This window comes from Primulina tabacum, chromosome 13 (assembly GCF_025594145.1).
Source record: "Primulina tabacum isolate GXHZ01 chromosome 13, ASM2559414v2, whole genome shotgun sequence".
Lineage (NCBI taxonomy): Eukaryota > Viridiplantae > Streptophyta > Magnoliopsida > Lamiales > Gesneriaceae > Primulina > Primulina tabacum.
Window position 1 is genome coordinate 36,249,159 of NC_134562.1, and position 22,679 is coordinate 36,271,837.

Sequence of the window (22,679 nt, forward strand, 5' to 3'; positions counted from 1 at the left end):
TTAAAATTAGAAATTATTAAATGAACAATCAGCCAAAAAATGAAAAATTTGAAAAGAAAATATGAAAATATATATAGAGATACACTTCGAAAATTTGAGAGAGTGATAGAAATAGATTAGATGAGAGAAGATAAGAAGAGAGGTGATGTGAAGCGACATAGAGAAAAATAAATAACTTGGGTATGAATTAGATGTTTTAAAAATTCATCCAAATCTTTGGGTTGAACCAAATACAATTTTTTACAATTTATAGTTGTACCTTAGGCTTTAATGTTTGTATGTTATTGAATTCCATAAAGTTATTAAAAGTCTATGAAAATTTTGAGTACTTATAAACTTTTATAGAGTTTTTAAAAGTCAATGTTGAATACAACTTGATTTTTTAAAACTCTATGAAAGTCTATTTTGAATACCACTAGACTTCTATAGAGTATGTAAAAGTCTTAATGAAATACATCTAAACTTTTAAAAATCAACAAAAGTAATTAAAAGTCAATAAATATCCTATATTGAATACACCCCAAGAATGTAAATTGACTCGTAACAAGATTACATTTAAAAATTGTTAAAGTTAAGAGATATAAATGTAATTTTTTTATATATGTTGATTAAAATATACATTAAATAAATTGTAAATTAATTGAAAATAATGGTTGAAATTTTTTTAAAATTTTTTTATATTCTATAATATCATATATATCAATTCAGATGTAGATGTAGCATGTTATAATAGTTATCATCATCAGATAATTCCAAATTTTGGTTGTAATAAACCCGTGAAATTTTTCCAAAAACTTTGAATGATCCGCCTTTTGCTGTCATTTCCCTGTGTAATCCCTGCTAAGACGACGCCGTTCCGTCGTCATTATTTACCGCGCAGATCCCTCGTTATCGCCGCTCGCCGCCGTGCGATGGACCCTCCGTCTCCCACGTCGGCTGCAGGCGTCGATGATTTTGTTAACGTTGAGGATCAGCTCGTGCCATTGGGAGAAGACGCTTTCCATAATACTGAGGGCAGAACGGACAGTAATGAAATCGATAATAATTGTGGGCATTATGTGAGGAAAGAGCTGCCTGTTGAGCTTTCGAGGAGTGTAGTGGCCCTCACGTGTGAGTCGGCTGCCGAAGGTGGCGTTTGCGATGTTTATTTGGTTGGCACGGCTCACGTTTCTAAGGTAATCTATATATGGTTCTTTCCCAGTTTGTCGTTTAGTGGTGCCAACGATGTCTTTGAGTTCATTATTTGGCATTGACATTGATCTACAAATTTCGGTGGAGTAATCTATCATTTCAAATTCCAGTTATCCTATTTCCTTGGTACCAACCTTTTTGTGAATTTGTTTTGCTAAACTGTGCTTATGACACTCCAGCATATGTACGCTCGAGAAAAAAAATCTTGGGAGTTGGGACATATTTTCCTTTGGCTGTGTAGAAATGGAGATCAAAAGAAACTGAAACTAGCTTGTTTGTGTTTTCTTCTGTCATTTGTAGGAATCTTGCCAAGAAGTCCATTCTATAATCAATTTCTTGAAACCTCAGGTACTTCTCATTTGAAAGTAGTAATTCTTGTTTGATAGATTGAAACATCACATGATTGTACTCCTTTGTTGTGTTTTAGTAGGTTTGATCGATTGTTTGCTTTTGTTTTTATGTTTTTTTTCCTAAACGTGGTTAAAGGCAGCCTTGTTAATTACAGGTCGTTTTCCTAGAGTTATGCTCCAGCCGCGTTGCTGTTCTCATGCCGCATAATTTGAAGGTCTTTCGCCGTTGACCTTGTTCCCTTATTAAGTACAACTCAGCAACTACGTCAAACAATTCTCTGATACAAAGATTTCAGCCACGGAGCCTCTATGTACCCTGTTTGTTTATATGCCTTTTGGATGAACAAGCATGCTTGAGGCTGGGGACAATTTGGCCATTAGCCGATTGAACTCTTTGATTACTTTTTATTAACTCCTGGCTAAGTAATTGTTTGGGACAGCTGCATATCAACCTAATCATTAGGAAGTCCATGAAGAACTAGAAAACTATGTTAATACAAGCAAGCACTTGTATTGATATGCATATGCTAATTGGTTGGCCATTGGCAATATCAGAAAATTATTTCTTCCATGATGTTTTCCTCTCTGCCGTTTTGTAAATTTCCAGTATTTATAACATGCAAGAGAATCCATTAGCTGCTTTCTATCTGTCTCTGTTATCTGTTCACTGAATTTCTTGACATGGTATACATGGCTATGGTTGTTACTGTAGGTTCCGGATACCGATTATCAGCATTACTTTCCTATTTCAGTTCTAATCTTGGAGTAATTTAAGATTTATGCATCCTTAATAATGTTATTTTTGTTTGTTGCGCTCAAATTCGGAACCTGGAAGGAAATTGACAAGTATGTTTGGTTCACCAGGTGCCCACAATGGGAGAAATGTTGGATATGTGGAAGAAAAATCATAATCTTTTTGGGATACTTTACAGCTGGTTTCTTGCTAAGGCATGATTTCATCCCCAACATGTTGGTTATTAAAAAGGAGAACTTTTTATTGATTAATCGCAAAAAAATTTAAACAAAATTTACATCAGGTTTATATCTCATTTGCACTATATGTTTCATAAGGTTGCTAGTAAGCTTGAGGTTTTTCCTGGGGAAGAGTTCCGTGTGGCATATGAAGAAGCAAAGAAATATGGGGGCAAGGTGATTCTTGGAGATCGACCTGTGCAAGTAAGTTTTCTTCATGCCTGAGGTATATCAAAATATGTTGCCTGTGATAGCAAAGTTGTTGGTTCTACTGCTTTTCGAACTCGTGAAAAGATAGGGTGTAGGTCTTCTGGCTTTGCCATCTATCGGAAATTATGTTACTGTTTTATAATTTTCTTTTGGGAAATTGCGCCCTTCTCCATAAGATATGCCCAAAGTAGAAGCCTCTTCAAACATCATGATTACATTTTACCTTTCCTGAAGGTGGTAGATGCAAACATTTAGGTACAGTTAGCTGGGAGTTTCAATGGAGGTATTTCTTAGCTATTAATACAAAAATCCCTTGTGATTTCAGATGGGAAGCTTCTGTAGTTTGGGCATATGTCTGAGAGGGAGATGTAGCTGGGCTTTTCTCACCTCACATTAGCTTTGTTCTGTGATCTTTGAGTTTTAGTCGGTGTGATATAATTTTAACCTTTTCCAGTTGCTTAATTTTAAAAGTATAATACTTCATTATCTAATTCTAACCATTTCCAATTGGTTAATTTTAGAAGTAAAATACTTCATGGTCTCTTTTATAATACCCGGTAAATATTTCTTGTGCTAGGAATTTCCTGAGTTTTTGTTACTGTTACTCACCAGTCACGCACTCACCATTATTTTCTATCCAATTCATGTAATTTATTTCATTCTTTGGTAGGTAACACTGCGGAGAACGTGGATTAAAATGCCTCTTTGGCACAAGACAAAATTATTGTCTTCCTTGTTGTTTCAATCAGTTTTCTTGCCTAGTCCTGAAGATCTCAATAAAGCGGTATATTTTTGGTTTTCTGATTTTTTGTGAAGCCTGCACTACTTCTGATATCTCTGTTTTGATCATGCCATTGGAGTAATCTGACGTCTTTTGCGTTGTGTGCAGATGAAGGAAATGGATGATGTCGACATGTTAACTCTTGTAATTCAAGAGATGAGCAAGCAATTCCCAACTCTTATGGAAACCCTAGTGCATGAGCGTGATAAGTTAGTGACAATTAGTTGTCTTTAAACATTCCATATTTGATCTTAGTATCCACTTAGTAGACTTGAACTTTATTATGTTATGTGACCGTAGTTCTTAATGGAAGATTTTTTTCTTTATGACTTCCTTTTTGGTTATGATCTTATTTATTATCGATATGTGCTCAGATTCATGTCAGCCTCATTATTAAGTGTAGCCAGTGAGCATAATTCAGTGGTAGCAGTCGTTGGGAAGGGGCACCTACCTGGGATCAGTAAAAACTGGAAGCAGCCTATTGAGGTAAGAATGGATTTTATCATTACACCTCGTCCCTTAGTTATTGCATCATTTTTCTGAAACCCTGTGCTACATGTTCTTGTCTTTAAATCAGCTTGTAGAAGTAATCTTTTTCATATATGACATCCTGAAACCTACACCTCCTCGCATCATTCTTAACAACATCATGCCAAATGAGTTTTGCAACCCTCATTTCTTTGAAAGTGCAATTTATCTTGTCCATAACCAAACACATATCTAATCAACTCAGTTGCTCTTTTTATGTCAACTAAGGATTCTCCATCAATGCTTCTAACATTACGAGTTACGGTTTATTATGATAGTACTTGGTTCTATCAGTGGCATTGAATTGGCTTCCATGATGTACAGGTGAAACAACTTCTGAATGTACCATCACGGAACCATAGTGTTCCGCTTGTCAGGATGGCCACTGCTGTTGGAGTTGCAGTTGCAGGAGTTGCTATAATATCTGGCCTTTATTTCTCCAGCAAAAAATAAATAGTTTATTGTTCCTGAGTTTGTCATTGAGAATTCTCTCTATATTACTTATTTTCATCCCCACGGCTCAGCGTGGGGCTTTTATGGAATGGAGAGATAAACATGGGAGCAGTGGAAATGATGATTATACAGGAAGAGGATTGTGAATCTTTGTATAGCTAACAATATTTTTTCAGATTGGATGTTTCTTTTCCCGTCAAAGATAGCATCTGTCCCCAAAGTTTCCTTACTGTATACGTTTAAATTTCAAAGAGTTCTAAAATATATATTTAACAAAGATATTCTTCCAATAATTACACTTGGGAAGTTTGGAAAATCAATACGGTTGTGGTTCTTGGAAACAATGCCTGTTTTTTTCTCAAAAAAGAGAGTGAGAATAAAACGTCATACATAAACTTAAGAGGAAGATTACCGGTTATTGAGATCCTACCTATGTGGGCACTACCCTCACTTCATTTCAGCGGGTAAGATCTTGCCATACATACAATTTCAAAAAAAAAAGTGAGTCATATATATGCATGGGTAAATCTTGATCATTTATCCTATTACTGGGGGCAATGCCCACATGGATAGGATGAAATAAACCAAGATTACCCAGGACATCGACCACAACTCGGTTTTTTTTTTTATTTTTTTACAATGTATAATAAAATCTAATAGATTAATAACGTTGAATTATAAATAATTTTAATTAAAGAGATGGTAATTAAACGGTAAATTAATAATTTATTATTTTAAAAAAAAATTTATTCAACCAACATGAATTTAATTATATAAAACATCATCGTATTTCATCAATACATGTATGATATTCTTTGAATTAATATACAAAACAATTCATTGTTCATGTATATTTATAAAAAAAAATTATATTCGTTGTTTTACATAATTAAATTATATTTACTGTATTGATTAATTCAATTAATTTCACATGACAAACAAAAACAAGAATATAATTAATTTCATTAAAAAAAAGAATGATAAAATCATATGTTACTAAATTGTCTTAGTTATATTTATAATTTTAAAAAATTATTAATTTATGATATTGAAATGACTATACTTTTATGTAAAAATCTTCTAAAAAATTATCTTACCAATTTATTATAATTTTATACATGGACTCAAGTAATTTAAAATTATTAATTTATGATATTGAAATGACTATAATTTTATATAAAAATCTTTTAAAAAATTATTATCTTACCAATTTATTATAATTTTATACATGGACTCAAGTAAAGACAGAAAAAAAATTATTTTTTTAAAAAAATTTAATTTATAAGTTTAACTATCCACGGATGAAAAAAAGAAAAGAAAACTATAATTCTAGTTTTTTAAATAATAGACAGACCAACAATTTATAGGTTGGTATATGGAAAAAAAGCAGCACACTAAAATCGAACATGTTACCTTCTAAATTCTATCATTACAAACGGATATCACCTACGACAACAAAAAAGAGAGAAACAAACAAACAAAATGGCAACTAAACTTTAGCCTGCATTCGATTATGGATGTCACAACATTTCAGGAGCTGCGAAAACAAAAATCACTTCAATCCACGGAAGTGCAACAAAGAGTTTATGTGGAGAGGCGTTTGTGTGTTCCAGCTTATGAGTTTATGATATCACAACATTTAAGGATCGGTGAAAACCAAAATCATATCCATCCACGGAAGTACAACGGCAGAAGTAGTTTGGCATCTCTTCTCAGCAGCGGTATGACTATTACCAGCTTATAAGTTTATGATTGAGAGACGTTTGTGCGTTCCCGGTAATGGGGTAGAATAGCATCAATATCAAGAACCTGGCTTCCATGAGAATGGCAAACAATCTGCCAGCCAAACCATAAATTTCTAAGTGCTATTTTTATAGTTTCGGTTGATCCAAAAGACCGTTACTCCAAACAGGTCTTTTAATCTTCCCTACACCATACACGTTTAAAAAGTGGTGGGGAGTGACCTTTTTTTTCTCTAATCTCTACGCATTACAAACAATGGCGATAAAGATTGGTGAGAAACCCCAGGTTTTCAATCATATAATTAGCTTAAACTAAAACAGAGAAAAAGATTCAAAATGTAGCAGGAGACAAGTAACGTCATTATACAAAAAAAGAGCACATCATGCTGTTCAAACTTGGCATTACTCTATGCTTCTGAAACATGAACATCTCACTTGTTCACTAAGAGCATTCCCAAGTAGGGAGCAACATTTCACGCTACTATTTCAAGAAAATCAAGAAAACTCAATTTCGATTATTCAAAATGTGACAGCCCATATCAAGCAAACTACCAAAAAGAATCATAGCAGCTGCTAGCCATGGTAAGCTCAAATGGTAGATTGACTTCAATCTGTGCTTTCAATGACACGATCAAATGGCGAAATACCAATTGCCGCAACGCCTCAGAAAGCAGATCAAAACATCAAACATAGAAACTGAACATCGTAATAGTGTTTGAAGCAAAGAATCTAACTTCTTGAAACGAAGATAATTGTAGATGATAGAAATAATCTGCTTTGATATTTCTGTGGTGTTTCCGGGATCTAATGGCATAGAAAATCCATTGACCAGGATAGCCACATCTCAAAATTTAGCACCCAAGCCATTATATCTTCAAGAGGAACTGAAATATCCACTGGAATTGGTAAAAGGATGCATTTTTAACCCTAAAATCCAAACTTCAAAAGTATGAATCCTCATTCATTCAGATAAACTAAAATTTTAAATCTACGAATAGAAGGAAATTCAAATTTCCCTCCGTGGAAGGAGAAGTCGTTAATTAATTGGGCTCACGGATTAATCCACCGCCCTCAAAACACCAAATGGTGCCGTGCCTTATCTCATCATTGCAGCAAAAAAAATGAAAATTATGAAAAAGGAAACAATAAGAATGAGAAAAAAATTCGGCTTCAGTGTGTGTAACAATCAGATCACTGATTAATATCTCATTGAAATCCGCTAAGATAATTGAATTTTCATCATACGCCGTACCCATAAAAGTAATAACACAATTCTCAAAAAAAAAAAAAACACTCAATTTGAAGAAAGAAAAGAAACCAAACAACAAGAATTAGTGAAATGTGTGCTCAGACAGCCAAGGGTTAGTCTTCAGCTGCTAGATCAGAAACTCTAGTTCACATAAATTGAATCATCAGCGCACGCAGAGGGTAAAAAAAATATAGAAGAAAACAAAAATTTGTGCGTCATTGTGTGTGAGATCGCAACCTATAATTTGCAGCATCAAAAGAGAAGGGAGAAAAAATTATGAGACGAGACCTGAGAGAAGCTGACAATATATACAAATTTGTTCGAGATCCGCGCAGCTTCGGCTAGGGTTCTTGGATGAGGGTTTTGGGTTGTGATACAATGTGTGGGCTTCTGATTGGGCTCTTTTACTCTACTTTCTTTACCAGTCTCAATTTTGTACGTTCAGGCCCATTAAAAATCAACAAACAAATGATAAACGTTTATTTTATTAATCAATATTTTCAAACTTCTATCATTACTTGGAGTAATTCTCCACATGGATCCATCACATTTTCATACATATTCATATCATATGCTAAAGATCTAAATAATTTATATGTGAAAAAAAAAACTTTTGAAAAGAAAACAGTGAGTGCTAAACATTTACTTTGTTTTATGAAAGTGATTTAATAGAAACTATATTTTGAGAATGAATGTTTTACACAACAAAGTCAACCAAGAACTTACATATGAACTTATAATCTGATGATCGAGTCGATTCCAAGATTATAAATTCATTCCATACTGGACCATGCCAGAAATTTTTTTTATACATTCTCAAGGAGTTGTTTGAGCGTATCTAAATAGGTACTATATTTACGTATGGATCCCTACGTAGTTTTATTACATTTAAGATTAGGAACATGCGTAATCAAACCTGTTTTTTTTCATATCTCTTGTTATTTTGAGGACCCTGTTTATCTCTTTGGGTTTCTATTAAATCAAGAAATAAATTATGTTTGATTGTCCATACTTTTTATATTTACTATATACATAAAGCATTGCATTCTCCGGATAATTCATATTAAAACAATTGGATGGCCAACTCGAGCTCTTATCGTTGTATTATTATATAAATCTTCAGGTGATGATCTTTACTTTATTTTGAATATTTGATGTACGTTGGATGATTGCACTGTACTTGGGTTTTTGCATTGATTCCCCGTATCTCTATTATAGTATACTGTCTTGTTAAATTATTATTGTGATAAGTATTTGAAAATTAGTATCCCACACGGAATGGATATCGTATCTTATATCCAAGTGTACATATCTTAAATGTTTAAATTTCTCCGATTAAATGTTTCACAGGGCCTTTTGTCCCTTGAAAACGTGGTGGAACCCCCCATGTTCTTCCAATACGATTCATAATTCACAAGGGTTATCACATTTAATTATTCCCGTAAGCAACTTCAGCTTTCTCGTGGGTTGCTTTTGTCCAATTCTCCTTACATGCAAAACTTTTCGGTCGTTTCGTTCACATTTCAGTTTTAGTTTTATATATTTAATAGTTTAATATTTTTTTTTCAAAGATGTTGCATTGTTATAATATCGGTGTCACGTCAATATCATATAAATATTATTTTATAAAATTAGATATATATATTTATAATTAAATAGTGACATGTGATGTGTGCGCACAAAAAACTACGTACTGAGCTAGTACAATGATTGTGCAATATCGTGCAGACAAGAAAAGGTGTTACAACTCCATACGGATGCGCATAAATTGACATTTTTGTTGTGTCTCTATTCTATTGCTTATCTGATATGTATTCGACTTCTCGCTAACTAACCCAATTGATTAGGACTTTGAATATGTATGCATAAAAGCCACCCGATCAAAACTATTGATCATTAATCAATATATTTTGAATTTCATCTTTATCTTTACTTTATATTTCAATAAATTTTTATTAAACTATATATAAAGTGTGTCTCTTGTGATGATATAGTCTCCGGATAGTCCATTTTGTCAATATTTATTATAACGATCATGGATCATTAGGCTGAACCAACATGGACATCGGCCCATATCCATGCATCACTACTAGTCATGGATCATTAGGATGGTTCAGCATGAGCCTCGGCTCATGTCCATGCACCATCACTCATAGAATATTCCACCACTGGAAAGTGGTTTCTTTCGCTTCTCCCTACACTTGAACTCAGGACCTCCAGGCTTAAATACCTAAATTCTTAAAGTGGTATTCCTCGCCTCCCCCTACACTTGAATATAGGACCTCCAGGCTTAAGTATCTGGATTTTTAAAGTATTGGTACCACTTTTCAGGGGTGAGATATTCTATGAGTGACGGTGCATGGGTATGGACCGAGATCCTAACGACCCATGACCAGTAATGATGCATGGATATGAGCCGAGGTCATATTAGTTCAGCCTAATGGCCCATGATCGTTACATTTATAATACTAAGTAATAATATTGATATAAAAAATAATATTTTTCATGAGTAACTCAAATATGTTATTTTTTTAATAAAATTGATTCATAAAACTATTTTTCTGATATTATTTTATGTTATAGAGATATCTATTCGGATCTATCCCAATTATTTTGGCAGTGACATTACCTTTACAGTGTGCCGTAACCCTCCAACTTAAACTTTTTCATGTGCGATAAAGTTGCGAGGTGACCCCCTCGATTTTAATCCCACTTTTTCACATGCCCTCCTGTACTGTCCTGTCCTGTCCTGTCCCAACCAAATGAAAATGATGACACCTTCCCACCAATAATTTAGCCCCTTAGCTTTACTATGGCTAGGTATTAATATTACCATCGTGTTGCTCTTCAAATTACTTTTTTCATTGAATTCATATATACTTTTAATATATTATTAACATTACATTGGTATCTTGATCGACTAACGTTAAAATATGTCCAAATTATTGTTCCAAAAAACATGGTTGATAATTCGCCCTCAGGCAGGATTGATGAATGTTAATTTACATTTAGACAACAAAATTATATTTTCAAGGTGAACTCGTCTGAAATCAAGATTCTAAATTTATCTCGAATTATAACAAATCTTTGCAAAACTTTTGTGAAACGGTCTCACGAGTCGTATTTTGCGATACGAATCTCTTATTTGAGTCATTTATGAAAAATATTAATTTTTATGCCAAGAGTATTACTTTTTATTGTGAATATGGTAGAGTTGACATGTCTCACAGATAAAAATTTGTGAGACCGTATCACAAGAGATCTACTCACAAATCTTTCTCCTGACTAAAAATTATAATAATAATCGAGTTGGTTATAACGTTAACGACGGTGGAGAACACGGAGGATATGAATACGGATAGATGAGTTGACGTGTACGTTTTGTTTGATGACATGGCGGATATGAATTACACATTCAACGAGTTGACTAATACGTACGATTTGTGAAAATATATTTTTGCAATTTTTTATTTCATAAATGCAACTTGTCTTTTAGGACATCCACATTGGTTGGTTAATGGGTGTTAATAACACCCATTAATTTTCGCTCACCAATGTGGGCGCAAGAATTAATAATCTTGGCTGACATGGCAGCCAAGAAATTCATCAGAATGAACGGCGTTATTTCGAAATTTGCGTAAACCGTCGCAAAGTGAAAAGCGTCTGTTTTTTTTAAAAAAAGGTCGCTATTTGCGACGGTTTTTTAACACCCGTCGCTATGTGCGACGGTTTTTCAAAAACCGTCGCTAATTATCACCAACGGCTATTTTCAAACGGCAAAATTATGCATCAACGGCTATATTCGAAATTACTCACTATATATACTAATCAATTTCTACAAATTCATCCCACAACATTTATCTTTTCATATTTTTAAGTCAAATGGGTGACAATAGTCAGAACTCACAAAATCGACCTCGATTTGTTTCTTCTACACAATATCCACCACAATTTCCAACCGTGAAACACGAGTTGATCTCGAAAATGTGAAACACGAGTTGATCTCGAAAATGTGCAAAATGCTGATGTAGATGTTGAGGGTACGAAGAAGCGAATAATATGGAAAAAGGAGGAAGACGAGCTACTAGCAAGATCGTATGTCACAATGAGTGATGACCCAGTCATCGGCAATGATCAGAAGGGGAATGATTTCTGGAGACGTGTTGCGGACTACTACAATGACAATCGTCCCGCTGGTTCATCTCGGAGAGCTTTAAACGTGATTCGATCTCATTGGCACAATACCATCCAAAAAAAGGTAAATCGCTTCAACGCAAATTATAATAGTGTTTACAATACTTATCGAAGCGGCCATAGTGATGAAGACGTATTGCGGTTTGCATATGAAAAATATGGTGATGAAAATAATGGAGTTGCATTTAATCTGGAGCATGTGTGGAGAATCATGAAAACACGTCCACTGTTCACTCCACAGTCCGATGATCACTTGGTTGGTACAAAGAAAACGAGAATCTCAGAGTCGGGGGCTAGCAACACCTCATCGAACAAAGATGCGAGTATTGATTTAGATATAAATGAAGAAGAGATTCGTCCAATTGGTCAAAAAGCCGCAAAAATAAAAGGTAAAAACAAAGCAAAATCATCGATGGAGGATTTGACAACCAGATACGACAGTTTGTTCGAAAGTTTTACTCAGTATACAGACATAAAGAAGAACGAATCTGAATGGAAACAAAAAGAACTTGCAATAGAGGAGATGAAAGCAAAAGCGGCTTTGAACAAATCTGAAGCTAAAAAGAGCAAATATTTGCTTAAGGAATACGAAATCCTTTCGAAAGACACTTCACAAATGACGCCGGAGCAGCTTATAGTTCATGAACATCTGTGTGACCAAATTAGAGAGAAATGAAATATGTAATTTTCGATTGATGTAATTCTCTTTTCAATTATCGTAATTCGTTTTCTTTGTATTTTGTGTTTTTTAAAAGAGATTGTATTGAATAATATTTTAAATAAAAGAGTCCAACTTTTTTTTCATTTATTAATAATATTTTAATGAATATTGGAATTAAGTTATTTTTAAAATAATAATACTATTTATTTTTAGTAATATTTGTTGTAAAATTTTAAAAATATTAGAAAGATATTGAAATATTAAAAATAAAAAAAAATGAGTAAGTGGACAGTGGGACCCATAAATAATGAAAGTTGAAATTAAATGAATGTGGGTGTGTGTTAATAATGGGGAAGTGTTAATGTAATGAATATGTGGCTCGTTGACCCCATCATTTTGATGAGATGGAGAGTTATTAACATGGATTAATTTCGACGGATGCGGATGCCCTTATAAGTAGCCGGAATGGTCAAACCAAGAGATCCATAATAGCTTATCTCATTTCTTTCCAAGAGGTAGGCGCGTGGACTAATTAGTAATTATTTATAGAAAATTATTTAAGGTATTAATTAATAGAGGAGAAAAAAAATAAAAAAAGAAAGCAAAAACTTGTGTGAGACGATCTCATGAGTTGTATTTTATGCGACAAATATCTTATTTAAGTCATCAATAAAAAATTATTATTTTTTATGTTAAGAGTAGTATTTTTTTATTGTGAATATCAGTAGGGTTAACATGTCATACAAATGAAGATTAATGAGACCGTCTCACAAGAGACCTATTCTCCATAAAAAAAATTCATACAAGAAAAATACTATCTAGGTGTTGATTTTGATCTTTTAAATTTAAAAAAAAAAACCAAAAGTTCAATTGTTGGACCTAATAATTGTAAGATCTTTAGAAGGGAAAAAATTATTATTTGTCTGATAAGTTTGATGAGTAGATTCGACGAACCTATTTGGATGATTAAACTCGATTACGGTTTTCTTCAATGGGTCTATACTTTTGAATCTTTGATTGACGTATTAAAAAAATATTATTATTTTAAATTATTGTGTATAAATATTATATTGATAAACATCACAAAAATTGGAAACAATCCAACCAGCTTTGCATTTAATTTTGTTGCATATATTTATCAGGCTGACCAGATATTTATTCAATTTTATCATTTATGATTGGGTGCATATGTGATAAACATATAATTAATGAAATAGGAAAAAAATTAATTATATAAAATATTATAATTTTGTTTATATATATTTCTTTTCTTACTATTTTTGGTAGTTTATTTTTTCAAACTTTATTTCAAGTCGTGTATTTTTAAATTCAACGTCACATTAGAAATATAACTAAAATCGTTTTAAAAAAAACAAAAAATGTAAATAGACAGATCTACAAGACTGAAATTACAATTTTTTTCTTAAATTTATATGTATATCTAAAAAAAACACATCCACGGATATCATGATTAAATTGAAAATAAAAAATAAATTACTGAATTGGAAAATTATAACAGATCATAATGGAAAAAAAAAAGTTGATTAAATTAAGCAGGTGCCCAGCCAACCATTAGGGTAGGTGGGTGGCTTTAACCCCGATCTATCTTGGTTGGCAGTTTGGCCACGAATGAGCTGGTTCGTTTCATAGGAGACCCTTTAAAAAATATTGTAAATCACAACTTGTATAAATATAGTATTTAAAACTATTCCATAAATAATAAAATATGGACAAGGTTAGTTTCACAAGATTACTTTACGTTAGTAGTATAACTCCATACAGTACTTCTCTTGTGAGACGGTCTCACGAATCTTTATCTATGAGACGGTTAACCTTACCAATATCCACAATAAAAAGTAATAATTTTAGCATAAAAAGTAATATTTTTTCATGGATGACCCAAATAAGATATCTGTCTCACAACTCGTGAGACCGTCTCACACAAATTTTTGGCAACTCCACATATTTATTTATTTAACGTTAAAAGTTCCTTATTTTTATAGTTACATTACATCCACCGTATCCAAAATGGGACCGAAAATTGGTCACAGTTTCAGCTTGAACATTTCTTAAAAATCATTTGATCGGTCAAATTGGTCGCACCGATATTGAAACAGAAAACCAGTTCAATCTATTTTCTATTTTTTTTTGAAAAATTAATTTCTTATTTTAAAAATTTTAAATTTAATATTTAGTTCTATATACATGATTAATTAGAAATTTAAATCCGATGAAAATATTATTTTAGTAGTACTATAGTTTATCTAATTTATTGTTTTTGTTTTAAAAAATATATACAACTGCAATTGATATGTTAAATAATAAATATATATATAGTTATATACATATTTTAAGTTTTAAAATATATTACTCAGTATATTATATAATATTAAAACTGTATTCTGTTCTGACTGTTTGGTTAAACCATTCCGACCAATTGAATCGTTTTCATGGTATATCAATTCGATCACGCCTCGGTCATAAAAATATTGGTTATTCTTACACTGTCCGGCCAAATATATCTCAGTAGTAAATGCAAAATGAAAAAAAATAAAAATAAAATAAAACTGATTTCCATTTTCGAGAGATCTTTTTCATTGCTTATTAATTAGTACTCTCCCACACGTATTAATCTCTATTCCGTGTTCCCTCATTTGGTTTTTAGCTCCATTTAGCTAGGTATATAATAATCATAATTAATAAAAATTATACTTTTTTAGTACAATTGCGTGTTAATTTGTACTTGGGTATTTTAGTTATGTTCAGAATGATCACGGCGAGCCGGCGGATCATCCACCATCTCCAATATTTCCGTGAAAACGGGCATAAAAAAACATGCAATAGATTTTTTTAATATCTTAATATCATCGTTTAACTCGTGAAAGATGAGATTATAATTCTAATCATCTATAAAACTTGAACGAGAAACAATATCGTCATTAATTAAAGAAAAATATTCCAAAAGAAATAAGCATCACAATCTTAATAAAGAAAACAAAAAATCGAGGAGATATTACCGCCAAGGATATAAAGAAACAAGGTGATCGTATTGTACGTACCTATACAACCAGATAATTATATCATCATAAAAAAATTGTCAAAAGGATATATCAAACTGCAGTCCTGATCAGTTTCATTTACGTGTAAAATGTGAAAGCTGCCGGATGGTAAATGGTGACGGCTTAGCAATTCTCGTAATCGGTTGTCATTAATGGCCGCGACTTCTGCAGATTTCTTGGAACTGATCTTGAACTGTTGATTTGCGTGCAGTATTCACTGTGATACAGGCAGCAAATTTTGACTCTTCTCAAGTACAAATTTGAGCAACACAGTGATAACTTGCGTGGGGATTAGATAAAAAAAAAACACGAAGATGGATTGAGATAGTTGATTTTGCGGTACAGAAATACCAAAGCGCACGTTTAAAAACACCACAAAAATGGTGCACACTGAAAAAACGAAAAACATGGATTTACTTAAGTTAGAAGTGAATATAACCCACCAAATTTAACCAAATACCGAGACCAGAAATTAACTAGATTTGCAACTCAACCATTCCGTATTAAAACTGAGGCGGCTAACCACACGGAAAATCATAGGCCACGATCCCGGAATCTACTCGAAGTAATCCGGAAAAGGAAGACAAAAGCCAAGAGCGATTAGGAAGGAAAATTGCTACAATTATAAGTTAGTGTGTATTGAAGCAAATTGTGCGACATTGCAAGCGAAAATATTTTTATTCCATTAAATTTAAGGTCATTTGTATGCAATGTTAATTTTGTGTTGCAACCTGAAGATTTTTCCAGTTGGGGCCAGTAACATTCAGTGGAGTTAGTATGGATTGGATTTTTCAATGAAATTTAGATATTCCTAAACTTAAAAATCAAATAAGGTAGTTTTTGGATGGAAGAAATGTGATTTTAAAATAGATTTTAAACTTCTATTCCGAATGAATCCCACTTAGGATGTAAGAACGGCTTTTTCATTATAAAGTATAATTAAATTAAATTAAATTAAATTCATTCCAACAAGCTAGACTGAGTCAGACCGCCTGTATTTTTGTAGTGGCAAAACACCTTCGGTAAGTACTTCCAGTCTGGACAATCAGTTGTCGGCAAATCTATGGAGGCCCTTAATCGACCAATTACTCCGCCGAACATAGTTTTGAAAATATTTAAAGAAACAACAGAATTGGCTAATGGATGATCAATCCCATGACGTAAAAATTAAAGAAAACTAGATGAAAAAACCTCGTGAATTAGTGAAAGATAGGATTCTTGGTATTTAGACGTCCATGCCTACGGTTCCCATCTATCTATCTACATGTCGTAATAAATATAAAAAACAGATAAGCATTCACTGAGAAATTAATAGGAAATTTCTCGTTTTGTTTTTTTCTCATTTTTACTGGTAGGAGTTCTCGTCTCTTCAAATGCTATAAATTGAGGCGCTCGGTGGGAGGAATAGTTGTACCGTTAAAGTATATTGCAATTGCAGTTGTATAGGAAAAGCAACAGATTTTTTATTTATTTAAAAGATCAAGTTCTATCCATGGCTGCTTCTTTTTCAGTGCCTTCTTCCATGGTATAATATTTGTTCTTCTGATTTCAGTTTCTGCCAAATGTTTTCACGAGTTTGATTAGATTGGATTAGTGGTCATCTTCGGTTTTCTTGAATCATTTTCTTGGTCCTTTATGTAATAGCGTTTATGTTATACCCATAAATGCTATTGTTTTAAAGAGTTTAACAAAAAATATATTCTTGAAAGTTATATATGACAGTTTTTTAATCCCCAGTTTTACTTGATTTCTCATGATTAAGATAAATGTTAATTATATGAACAGATTATGGAGGAGGAAAATAGATTTGAAGCCGAAGTGGCGGAGGTGCAAGCGTGGTGGAACACCGAGAGATTTGAGCTCACTAGCCGCCCATACTCCGCCAGAGACGTGGTGGCGCTGCGAGGCAGTCTCCAAATATCATACCCCTCCAATGAACTCGCCAAGAAACTGTGGCGAACTCTCAAAACCCACAGAGCAAACGGCACCGCCTCAAGGACCTTCGGCTCCCTCGACCCGGTGCAAGTCACCATGATGGCTAAACATTTGGACTCCATTTACGTCTCCGGTTGGCAGTGCTCGTCCACCCATACCACCAGCAACGAGCCCGGCCCTGATCTTGCCGACTATCCCTACGACACTGTTCCGAACAAAGTGGAGCACCTCTTTTTCGCTCAGCTGTACCATGACAGGAAACAAAGGGAGGCGAGAATGAGCATGAGCAGAGAAGAAAGGGCCAGAACCCCTTACATCGATTACCTGAAGCCCATTATCGCCGACGGTGACACGGGTTTCGGTGGCCCCACCTCCACGGTGAAGATGTGCAAGTTATTCGTCGAGCGCGGTGCAGCTGGTGTCCACATTGAGGACCAATCCTCTGTCACCAAGAAATGCGGCCACATGGCGGGGAAAGTGCTGGTTGCCATAAGCGAACATATCAACAGGCTCGTTGCTGCGAGGCTCCAGTTCGATGTAATGGGGGTGGAGACCCTTTTGATCGCCAGAACTGATGCGGAAGCGGCAACGTTGATTCAATCCAACGTGGATTCAAGGGATCACCAGTTTATCTTGGGTGTTACCAATCCAAATTTGAAGGGCAAGGCATTGGCTACATTGCTGGAGGAGGGCATGGCGGTGGGGAAAACAGGGCCGGAGCTTGAGGCCATCGAGGACAACTGGCTCGCCATGGCTCGGTTGAAGACGTTTTCTGATTGTGTTGTTGATGCTATAATGAGCATGGATATTGGAGAAGGAGAGAAACAGAGGAAGTTGAATGAGTGGAAGAATCATTCTAGTTTCGACAAGTGTCTTTCAAATGAGCAAGGGAGAGAGATTGCTGATGGGCTTGGATTAGCCGATCTTTTCTGGGACTGGGACTTGCCTAGAACAAGAGAAGGGTTTTACAGGTAATCACTGCGTAGTTGTTCGTAGAGACAATATAGGATTATAAGCATAAATGTGCTTAACACGTTTCACAATGTTGACAGGTTTAAGGGGTCTGTGAAAGCATCAATTGTTCGTGGATGGAATTTCGCACCACACAGTGACGTTATTTGGATGGAGACTGCGAGTCCCGACTTAGCCGAGTGCACCGAATTCGCAAATGGTTTGAAGTCCAAGTGTCCTGAGACCATGATGGCCTACAACCTGTCTCCATCATTTAACTGGGACGCATCGGGGATGTCTGATGAAGAGATGATGAATTTCATCCCTAAGATTGCTGAACTAGGATACTGTTGGCAGTTCATCACCTTGGCTGGCTTCCACGCAAACGCCCTGATAGTTGATACTTTCGCCAAGGACTTTGCGAGACGGGGTATGCTGGCTTATGTGGAGAAGATTCAGAGGGAGGAGAGGGCTCATGGGGTTGATACACTGGCCCATCAGAAGTGGTCTGGCGCTAATTACTACGACAGAGTGCTTAGGACCGTCCAGGGAGGGATCTCATCTACCGCAGCCATGGGAAAAGGCAAATTACACACTGATTTTTTCTTAAAACCAACGTATATCATGATTCTAAATATTTGATTTAAATTTGCCAGGGGTCACGGAGGTGCAGTTCCAGGAGACGTGGACTCGGACAGGGGCCGGAAATGTGGCGACTGATGCTGCAAGTGTTGTGATTGCTAAATCACATTTGTAGAATGAGACTCGATTCCCTTCATTATTCTTCCTCTGGGAGTTTCTCTTTTCTAATTTTTTTTCAAAATATGTGGAGTCAGTCATCTACAATTAATGTTGTGTATTTTACAATAATAGTCATATCGATTACTATCGTATTGATCCGAAGGTTCCATAAGAAAAGAAGACATGTCGATTGCTTTTCCATCTGCTGGTCATACACAATATCCCATGGTTCAAATGCATTACATTTTGTGATTTATGGAATACAAGTCATCGAGTTTATGTTGATTGTGGATTTTACTCATATGAATACTACCTTGATCCACTCAGTATATAAATGTGTACTGAATGAAAAATCATGATTATACATATGTATAATACATTGGTTGTTAGGTCATTATGTTCGCAAAATTTGTTTTTTAACCTTGAAATAATATCGTCGAAATAAATATAATTTGTAAGTTTTGTTTATTCCTAGCTAGAATTAATTGGATCATCCTCAAATATGTCATCAATTAATGCAATTATGGACAAATCTCAACGCAAGAGTAATTAATCAATTTTTTAAAAGAAAAAATGTGGTGGGAACGCTGTGGCTGCTGGAAATATATGCCGTAATATGGTGTTTTCGGTAAAAGTGTTTATTATAAAATGTCTAAAAATTGCGTCTTTTTGATTGATACACGTTTTTTTATTTTATACAAAAAAAAAAAAAAAACACATCTCAACTATTCTTTAGAAATTATGTTTGGAGAATAATTTTCATAATTTTTTTTAAAAAATAATTTTTTTACAAAAATCTTATCCAAACACATATTTAAGTGAAAACACTAAAAAAATTTAAAATATTTGTAAGAAAATAACTCTTTTTTTTACGGAGTTATAATAATTGGGGAAATAACCAAATTAAATATGGCAAAACACGGGGGTTTTCCATTAATTTTTCAGTATTATGACGATTCAAATAATCAGTACATATAATATTGTAATAATAATAAATTAATGAGAACAATTAATTTATTTCAAAAGTAATTCCACGATATTAATCCATATTAAGTAATTATATTGTCGTGTCTAATTACGAGACCAGATTAATTTATATTATTATACTGTGATTTATAATCATAATAAAAATTAACTAGACCAGATTTTTCTCTCCACTTTTATTATAGTCAAAAACTTATGTGAGACGGTCTCACGGATCGTATTTTGTGAGACATATTTCTTATTTGGGTCATCCATGAAAAAGCAATACTCAAATACTTTTTATTCAAAGAGTATTACTTTTTATTGTGAATATCAGTAGGATTGACCCGTCTTACAGATAAAAATTCGTGAGACCGTCCCACAAAAAATACACTCTTTGTTATATTGTCGTGTTGTGAGACTGAATTGAGGGAAAAACGAATGTAGTAAAAGATTAACAGAAATTTCAATCATCATACATTTGTTCAATTATTGATTATCACTAAAGTTATTTGAGTAATCATACTTTAAATGTTAATTATGAGTCTCGAAACAAGAGATCAACTATACATGAAATTATCAAATTATTAGTTGGAAGTCAAATTATCAAACCAGCAAATTTAATGATTTTAAACATTTTTAATTTAGACACACATATATTTAAAAATCACTTAATTACAAAATAAAAAACTATACGATTTGATCGTCACAATAAATTTTGTTTGTTGTTAATTGTCTCAAGTCAGAGCGAGATACGAAACAACAAAGAGATAATTCAAATATTTAATATATACATTCTCCCACACCAAAAATGGGTAGCTTCGATGATATATGCGAGGGCAATTCTAATCAATTCATATAATAATCACAAGATTCTATTCTATAAACATTGCAATTTCCATTCATTTTTCTTTACCAAATCATGATCTTGTCGCTTACCTTCCTTCATTTCTTCTTATTTTTTTCTCTCTATTTATTGGACTTCGTATAGCCTTCTATCTCTATTTGTCGCTTCATCTTTTTTGTTCTTCATTGGATAGTAGTATCACTAAAGTTGCAAATCTCACTGTAGCAGAAAACAGAAGACTCAAAAATGAAAACATGAGTCACATGGGAAATCTCGAGAGTGTTGCATGCGCTAGTTGTGGCAGCCCTATTGTTATACGAGAAAGCTCCGTCGGGAAGCATAAAATGCGTGCGGTGGAGAGAAGAGGTGATGCAATTAGATCATACAAAATCAATGCCATATTTCCAATATTGTTAAAAAAAAAATAGTTTCTTGTTCTTTTCTTTACTTACTTATTATTCCTCAAATCTCATTTATTTGTTTCATGTATTTAGAGATTCATCCTTTGTCCGCGATAGCAGCACAATACATTGGCAGGCTTGTTGCAGATTCGGATAATATTCCCGATTCAACTGCCCTATGATTCATGGATGTTGCTGCTGAATGGATGGGGTGGTCACCGGGAGATGTGTATCTCTAGGTCTTTATTGAATGGAATGTTAAGTCTATTTTATTTTTTGGAAAAGTTTATTCCCGAAGCCACATTGCGGAGTTGGCTCTCCAAACAACATGAGGAATCGATTTTTCGTCGCTTGAACAAACAAAAGTTGGTGAGTTGTGATACACTTGGAGATACTATTGATCCACTTTCTACAGTTCGGGAGAATTCATGCCCAATATCTAGGTAATTTTAGGAGGTCGTCTTAATGGCTAGGGTCCATCAAGAAGTCATCTCATTCACTCAAATCCATGAGGTCATCTAGGGACTAGTTTGGACTCAATTTATCCAGATTCGCCGGGAGGTTATTCGGGAGCTCACCCCAAGTCCCCAACCGACCTCTCATCCTTCCACAATCTTCTCGATCAGCAAGCCGTGGCCGATTTCCAAGCATATATTATTGCAGCGATTGAGAAAGTCTCGGCTGATCTCTCGAGCCGAACTCCTATAGAAAGCTTGGACTCGCTAAGTACACGTCAGACGAGCTCTTACCACAATGAGCTCCCACTCAGATACGTCAATCTGCAGAAATAAAGCTCGTAGAAATTTAATCTAACCTTATATAAGATTCTGAGAATCCAGAATCCAATATATTTAGAACTGTACAAAGATCAGAGTTTTAGTCGTCAAATAACTCTACTCACACATGGACTCTTCTCCTATAAATATCAGGTTTCGGTCACTGTTTATTCATTTATATATTCACTTATTCTGAACGCATACAATACTCTTTCTATTTTTCTATTATCTGACTTGAGCGTCGAATGAACTATGCCGCAACAACCTTCTGGCCCCTTTCCAATGTTCCTCTTTGTGCTTTTAGATCCAAGGGTCAGATCTGAGCTTTCAAAACAATACTCGCCCTCCTAGCAGGTCCCACGTTTTTCATCAACATCTCATAATTGCCCTAAAGAGATCACTTATCTTACAATTGCTCCAAGTCAAGCACACTTAATTTTGAAGTTTTAATGTGATGCGTTTCTGAGAAGAAAATGTATTTTCTTGATATGAATAGTAAATTTCAAATCTTTCTAAGCACTGCTCAACTGCACAGTCTCATGTCTGAACAGTTTTGGAATCCCAATCGTACTGGTGTGATATCGGTTCACATATTCTCTTTGTTTAGAAGTCTGCCAAGAGCCGCTCATTGTCCATGCAACTTCATCACACTAGCGATCCACCCCATTCTCTTCC

General features: G+C 34.2%; 3 protein-coding genes and 5 non-coding genes across 8 annotated transcripts; 3 read left to right on the top strand and 5 right to left on the bottom strand.

The window, feature by feature from the left end:
- The first annotated feature begins 753 nt into the window (after positions 1-753).
- LOC142522726 (uncharacterized) lies at positions 754-4,686 on the top strand. The gene is made up of 9 exons (XM_075626262.1): positions 754-1,175; positions 1,492-1,539; positions 1,697-1,756; positions 2,406-2,489; positions 2,613-2,717; positions 3,394-3,507; positions 3,613-3,713; positions 3,879-3,990; positions 4,357-4,686. Exons 1-9 carry the CDS (start codon positions 801-803, stop codon positions 4,483-4,485), a joined length of 1,128 nt encoding a protein of 375 aa, XP_075482377.1. The 5' UTR covers positions 754-800; the 3' UTR covers positions 4,486-4,686.
- Positions 4,687-6,561: 1,875 nt separating this feature from the next.
- Positions 6,562-6,697, bottom strand: LOC142523586 (small nucleolar RNA snoR137). Its single transcript, XR_012814772.1, has one exon. It is a non-coding gene; the product is annotated as a small nucleolar RNA snoR137 (small nucleolar RNA).
- A 310-nt stretch (positions 6,698-7,007) lies between these two features.
- Positions 7,008-7,134, bottom strand: LOC142523581 (small nucleolar RNA snoR80). The gene has a single exon (XR_012814767.1). It is a non-coding gene; the product is annotated as a small nucleolar RNA snoR80 (small nucleolar RNA).
- Positions 7,135-7,239: 105 nt separating this feature from the next.
- LOC142523576 (small nucleolar RNA Z152/R70/R12) lies at positions 7,240-7,341 on the bottom strand. Its single transcript, XR_012814763.1, has one exon. It is a non-coding gene; the product is annotated as a small nucleolar RNA Z152/R70/R12 (small nucleolar RNA).
- A 51-nt stretch (positions 7,342-7,392) lies between these two features.
- LOC142523575 (small nucleolar RNA R11/Z151) lies at positions 7,393-7,476 on the bottom strand. The gene has a single exon (XR_012814762.1). It is a non-coding gene; the product is annotated as a small nucleolar RNA R11/Z151 (small nucleolar RNA).
- Positions 7,477-7,566: 90 nt separating this feature from the next.
- LOC142523574 (small nucleolar RNA Z157/R69/R10) lies at positions 7,567-7,652 on the bottom strand. Its single transcript, XR_012814761.1, has one exon. It is a non-coding gene; the product is annotated as a small nucleolar RNA Z157/R69/R10 (small nucleolar RNA).
- A 3,929-nt stretch (positions 7,653-11,581) lies between these two features.
- Positions 11,582-12,346, top strand: LOC142522087 (glutathione S-transferase T3-like). The gene has a single exon (XM_075625245.1). It carries the CDS (start codon positions 11,582-11,584, stop codon positions 12,344-12,346), a length of 765 nt encoding a protein of 254 aa, XP_075481360.1.
- A 4,330-nt stretch (positions 12,347-16,676) lies between these two features.
- Positions 16,677-19,302, top strand: LOC142522538 (isocitrate lyase-like). Its single transcript, XM_075625985.1, has 4 exons — positions 16,677-16,915; positions 17,176-18,296; positions 18,378-18,859; positions 18,933-19,302. Exons 1-4 carry the CDS (start codon positions 16,883-16,885, stop codon positions 19,031-19,033), a joined length of 1,737 nt encoding a protein of 578 aa, XP_075482100.1. The 5' UTR covers positions 16,677-16,882; the 3' UTR covers positions 19,034-19,302.
- Positions 19,303-22,679: the final 3,377 nt, after the last annotated feature.

Bases quoted from the DNA above. Each gene is read 5' to 3' on its own strand.
- LOC142522726 (XM_075626262.1), top strand. From the start codon at position 801: ATGATCCGCCTTTTGCTGTCATTTCCCTGTGTAATCCCTGCTAAGACG. The intron at 1,540-1,696 runs GTACTTCTCATT...TGTTAATTACAG, and splicing joins TCAATTTCTTGAAACCTCAG to GTCGTTTTCCTAGAGTTATG. The intron at 3,508-3,612 runs GTATATTTTTGG...CGTTGTGTGCAG, and splicing joins CTGAAGATCTCAATAAAGCG to ATGAAGGAAATGGATGATGT.
- LOC142522087 (XM_075625245.1), top strand. From the start codon at position 11,582: ATGAGTGATGACCCAGTCATCGGCAATGATCAGAAGGGGAATGATTTC.
- LOC142522538 (XM_075625985.1), top strand. From the start codon at position 16,883: ATGGCTGCTTCTTTTTCAGTGCCTTCTTCCATG. The intron at 18,297-18,377 runs GTAATCACTGCG...CAATGTTGACAG, and splicing joins ACAAGAGAAGGGTTTTACAG to GTTTAAGGGGTCTGTGAAAG. The intron at 18,860-18,932 runs GCAAATTACACA...TAAATTTGCCAG, and splicing joins TACCGCAGCCATGGGAAAAG to GGGTCACGGAGGTGCAGTTC.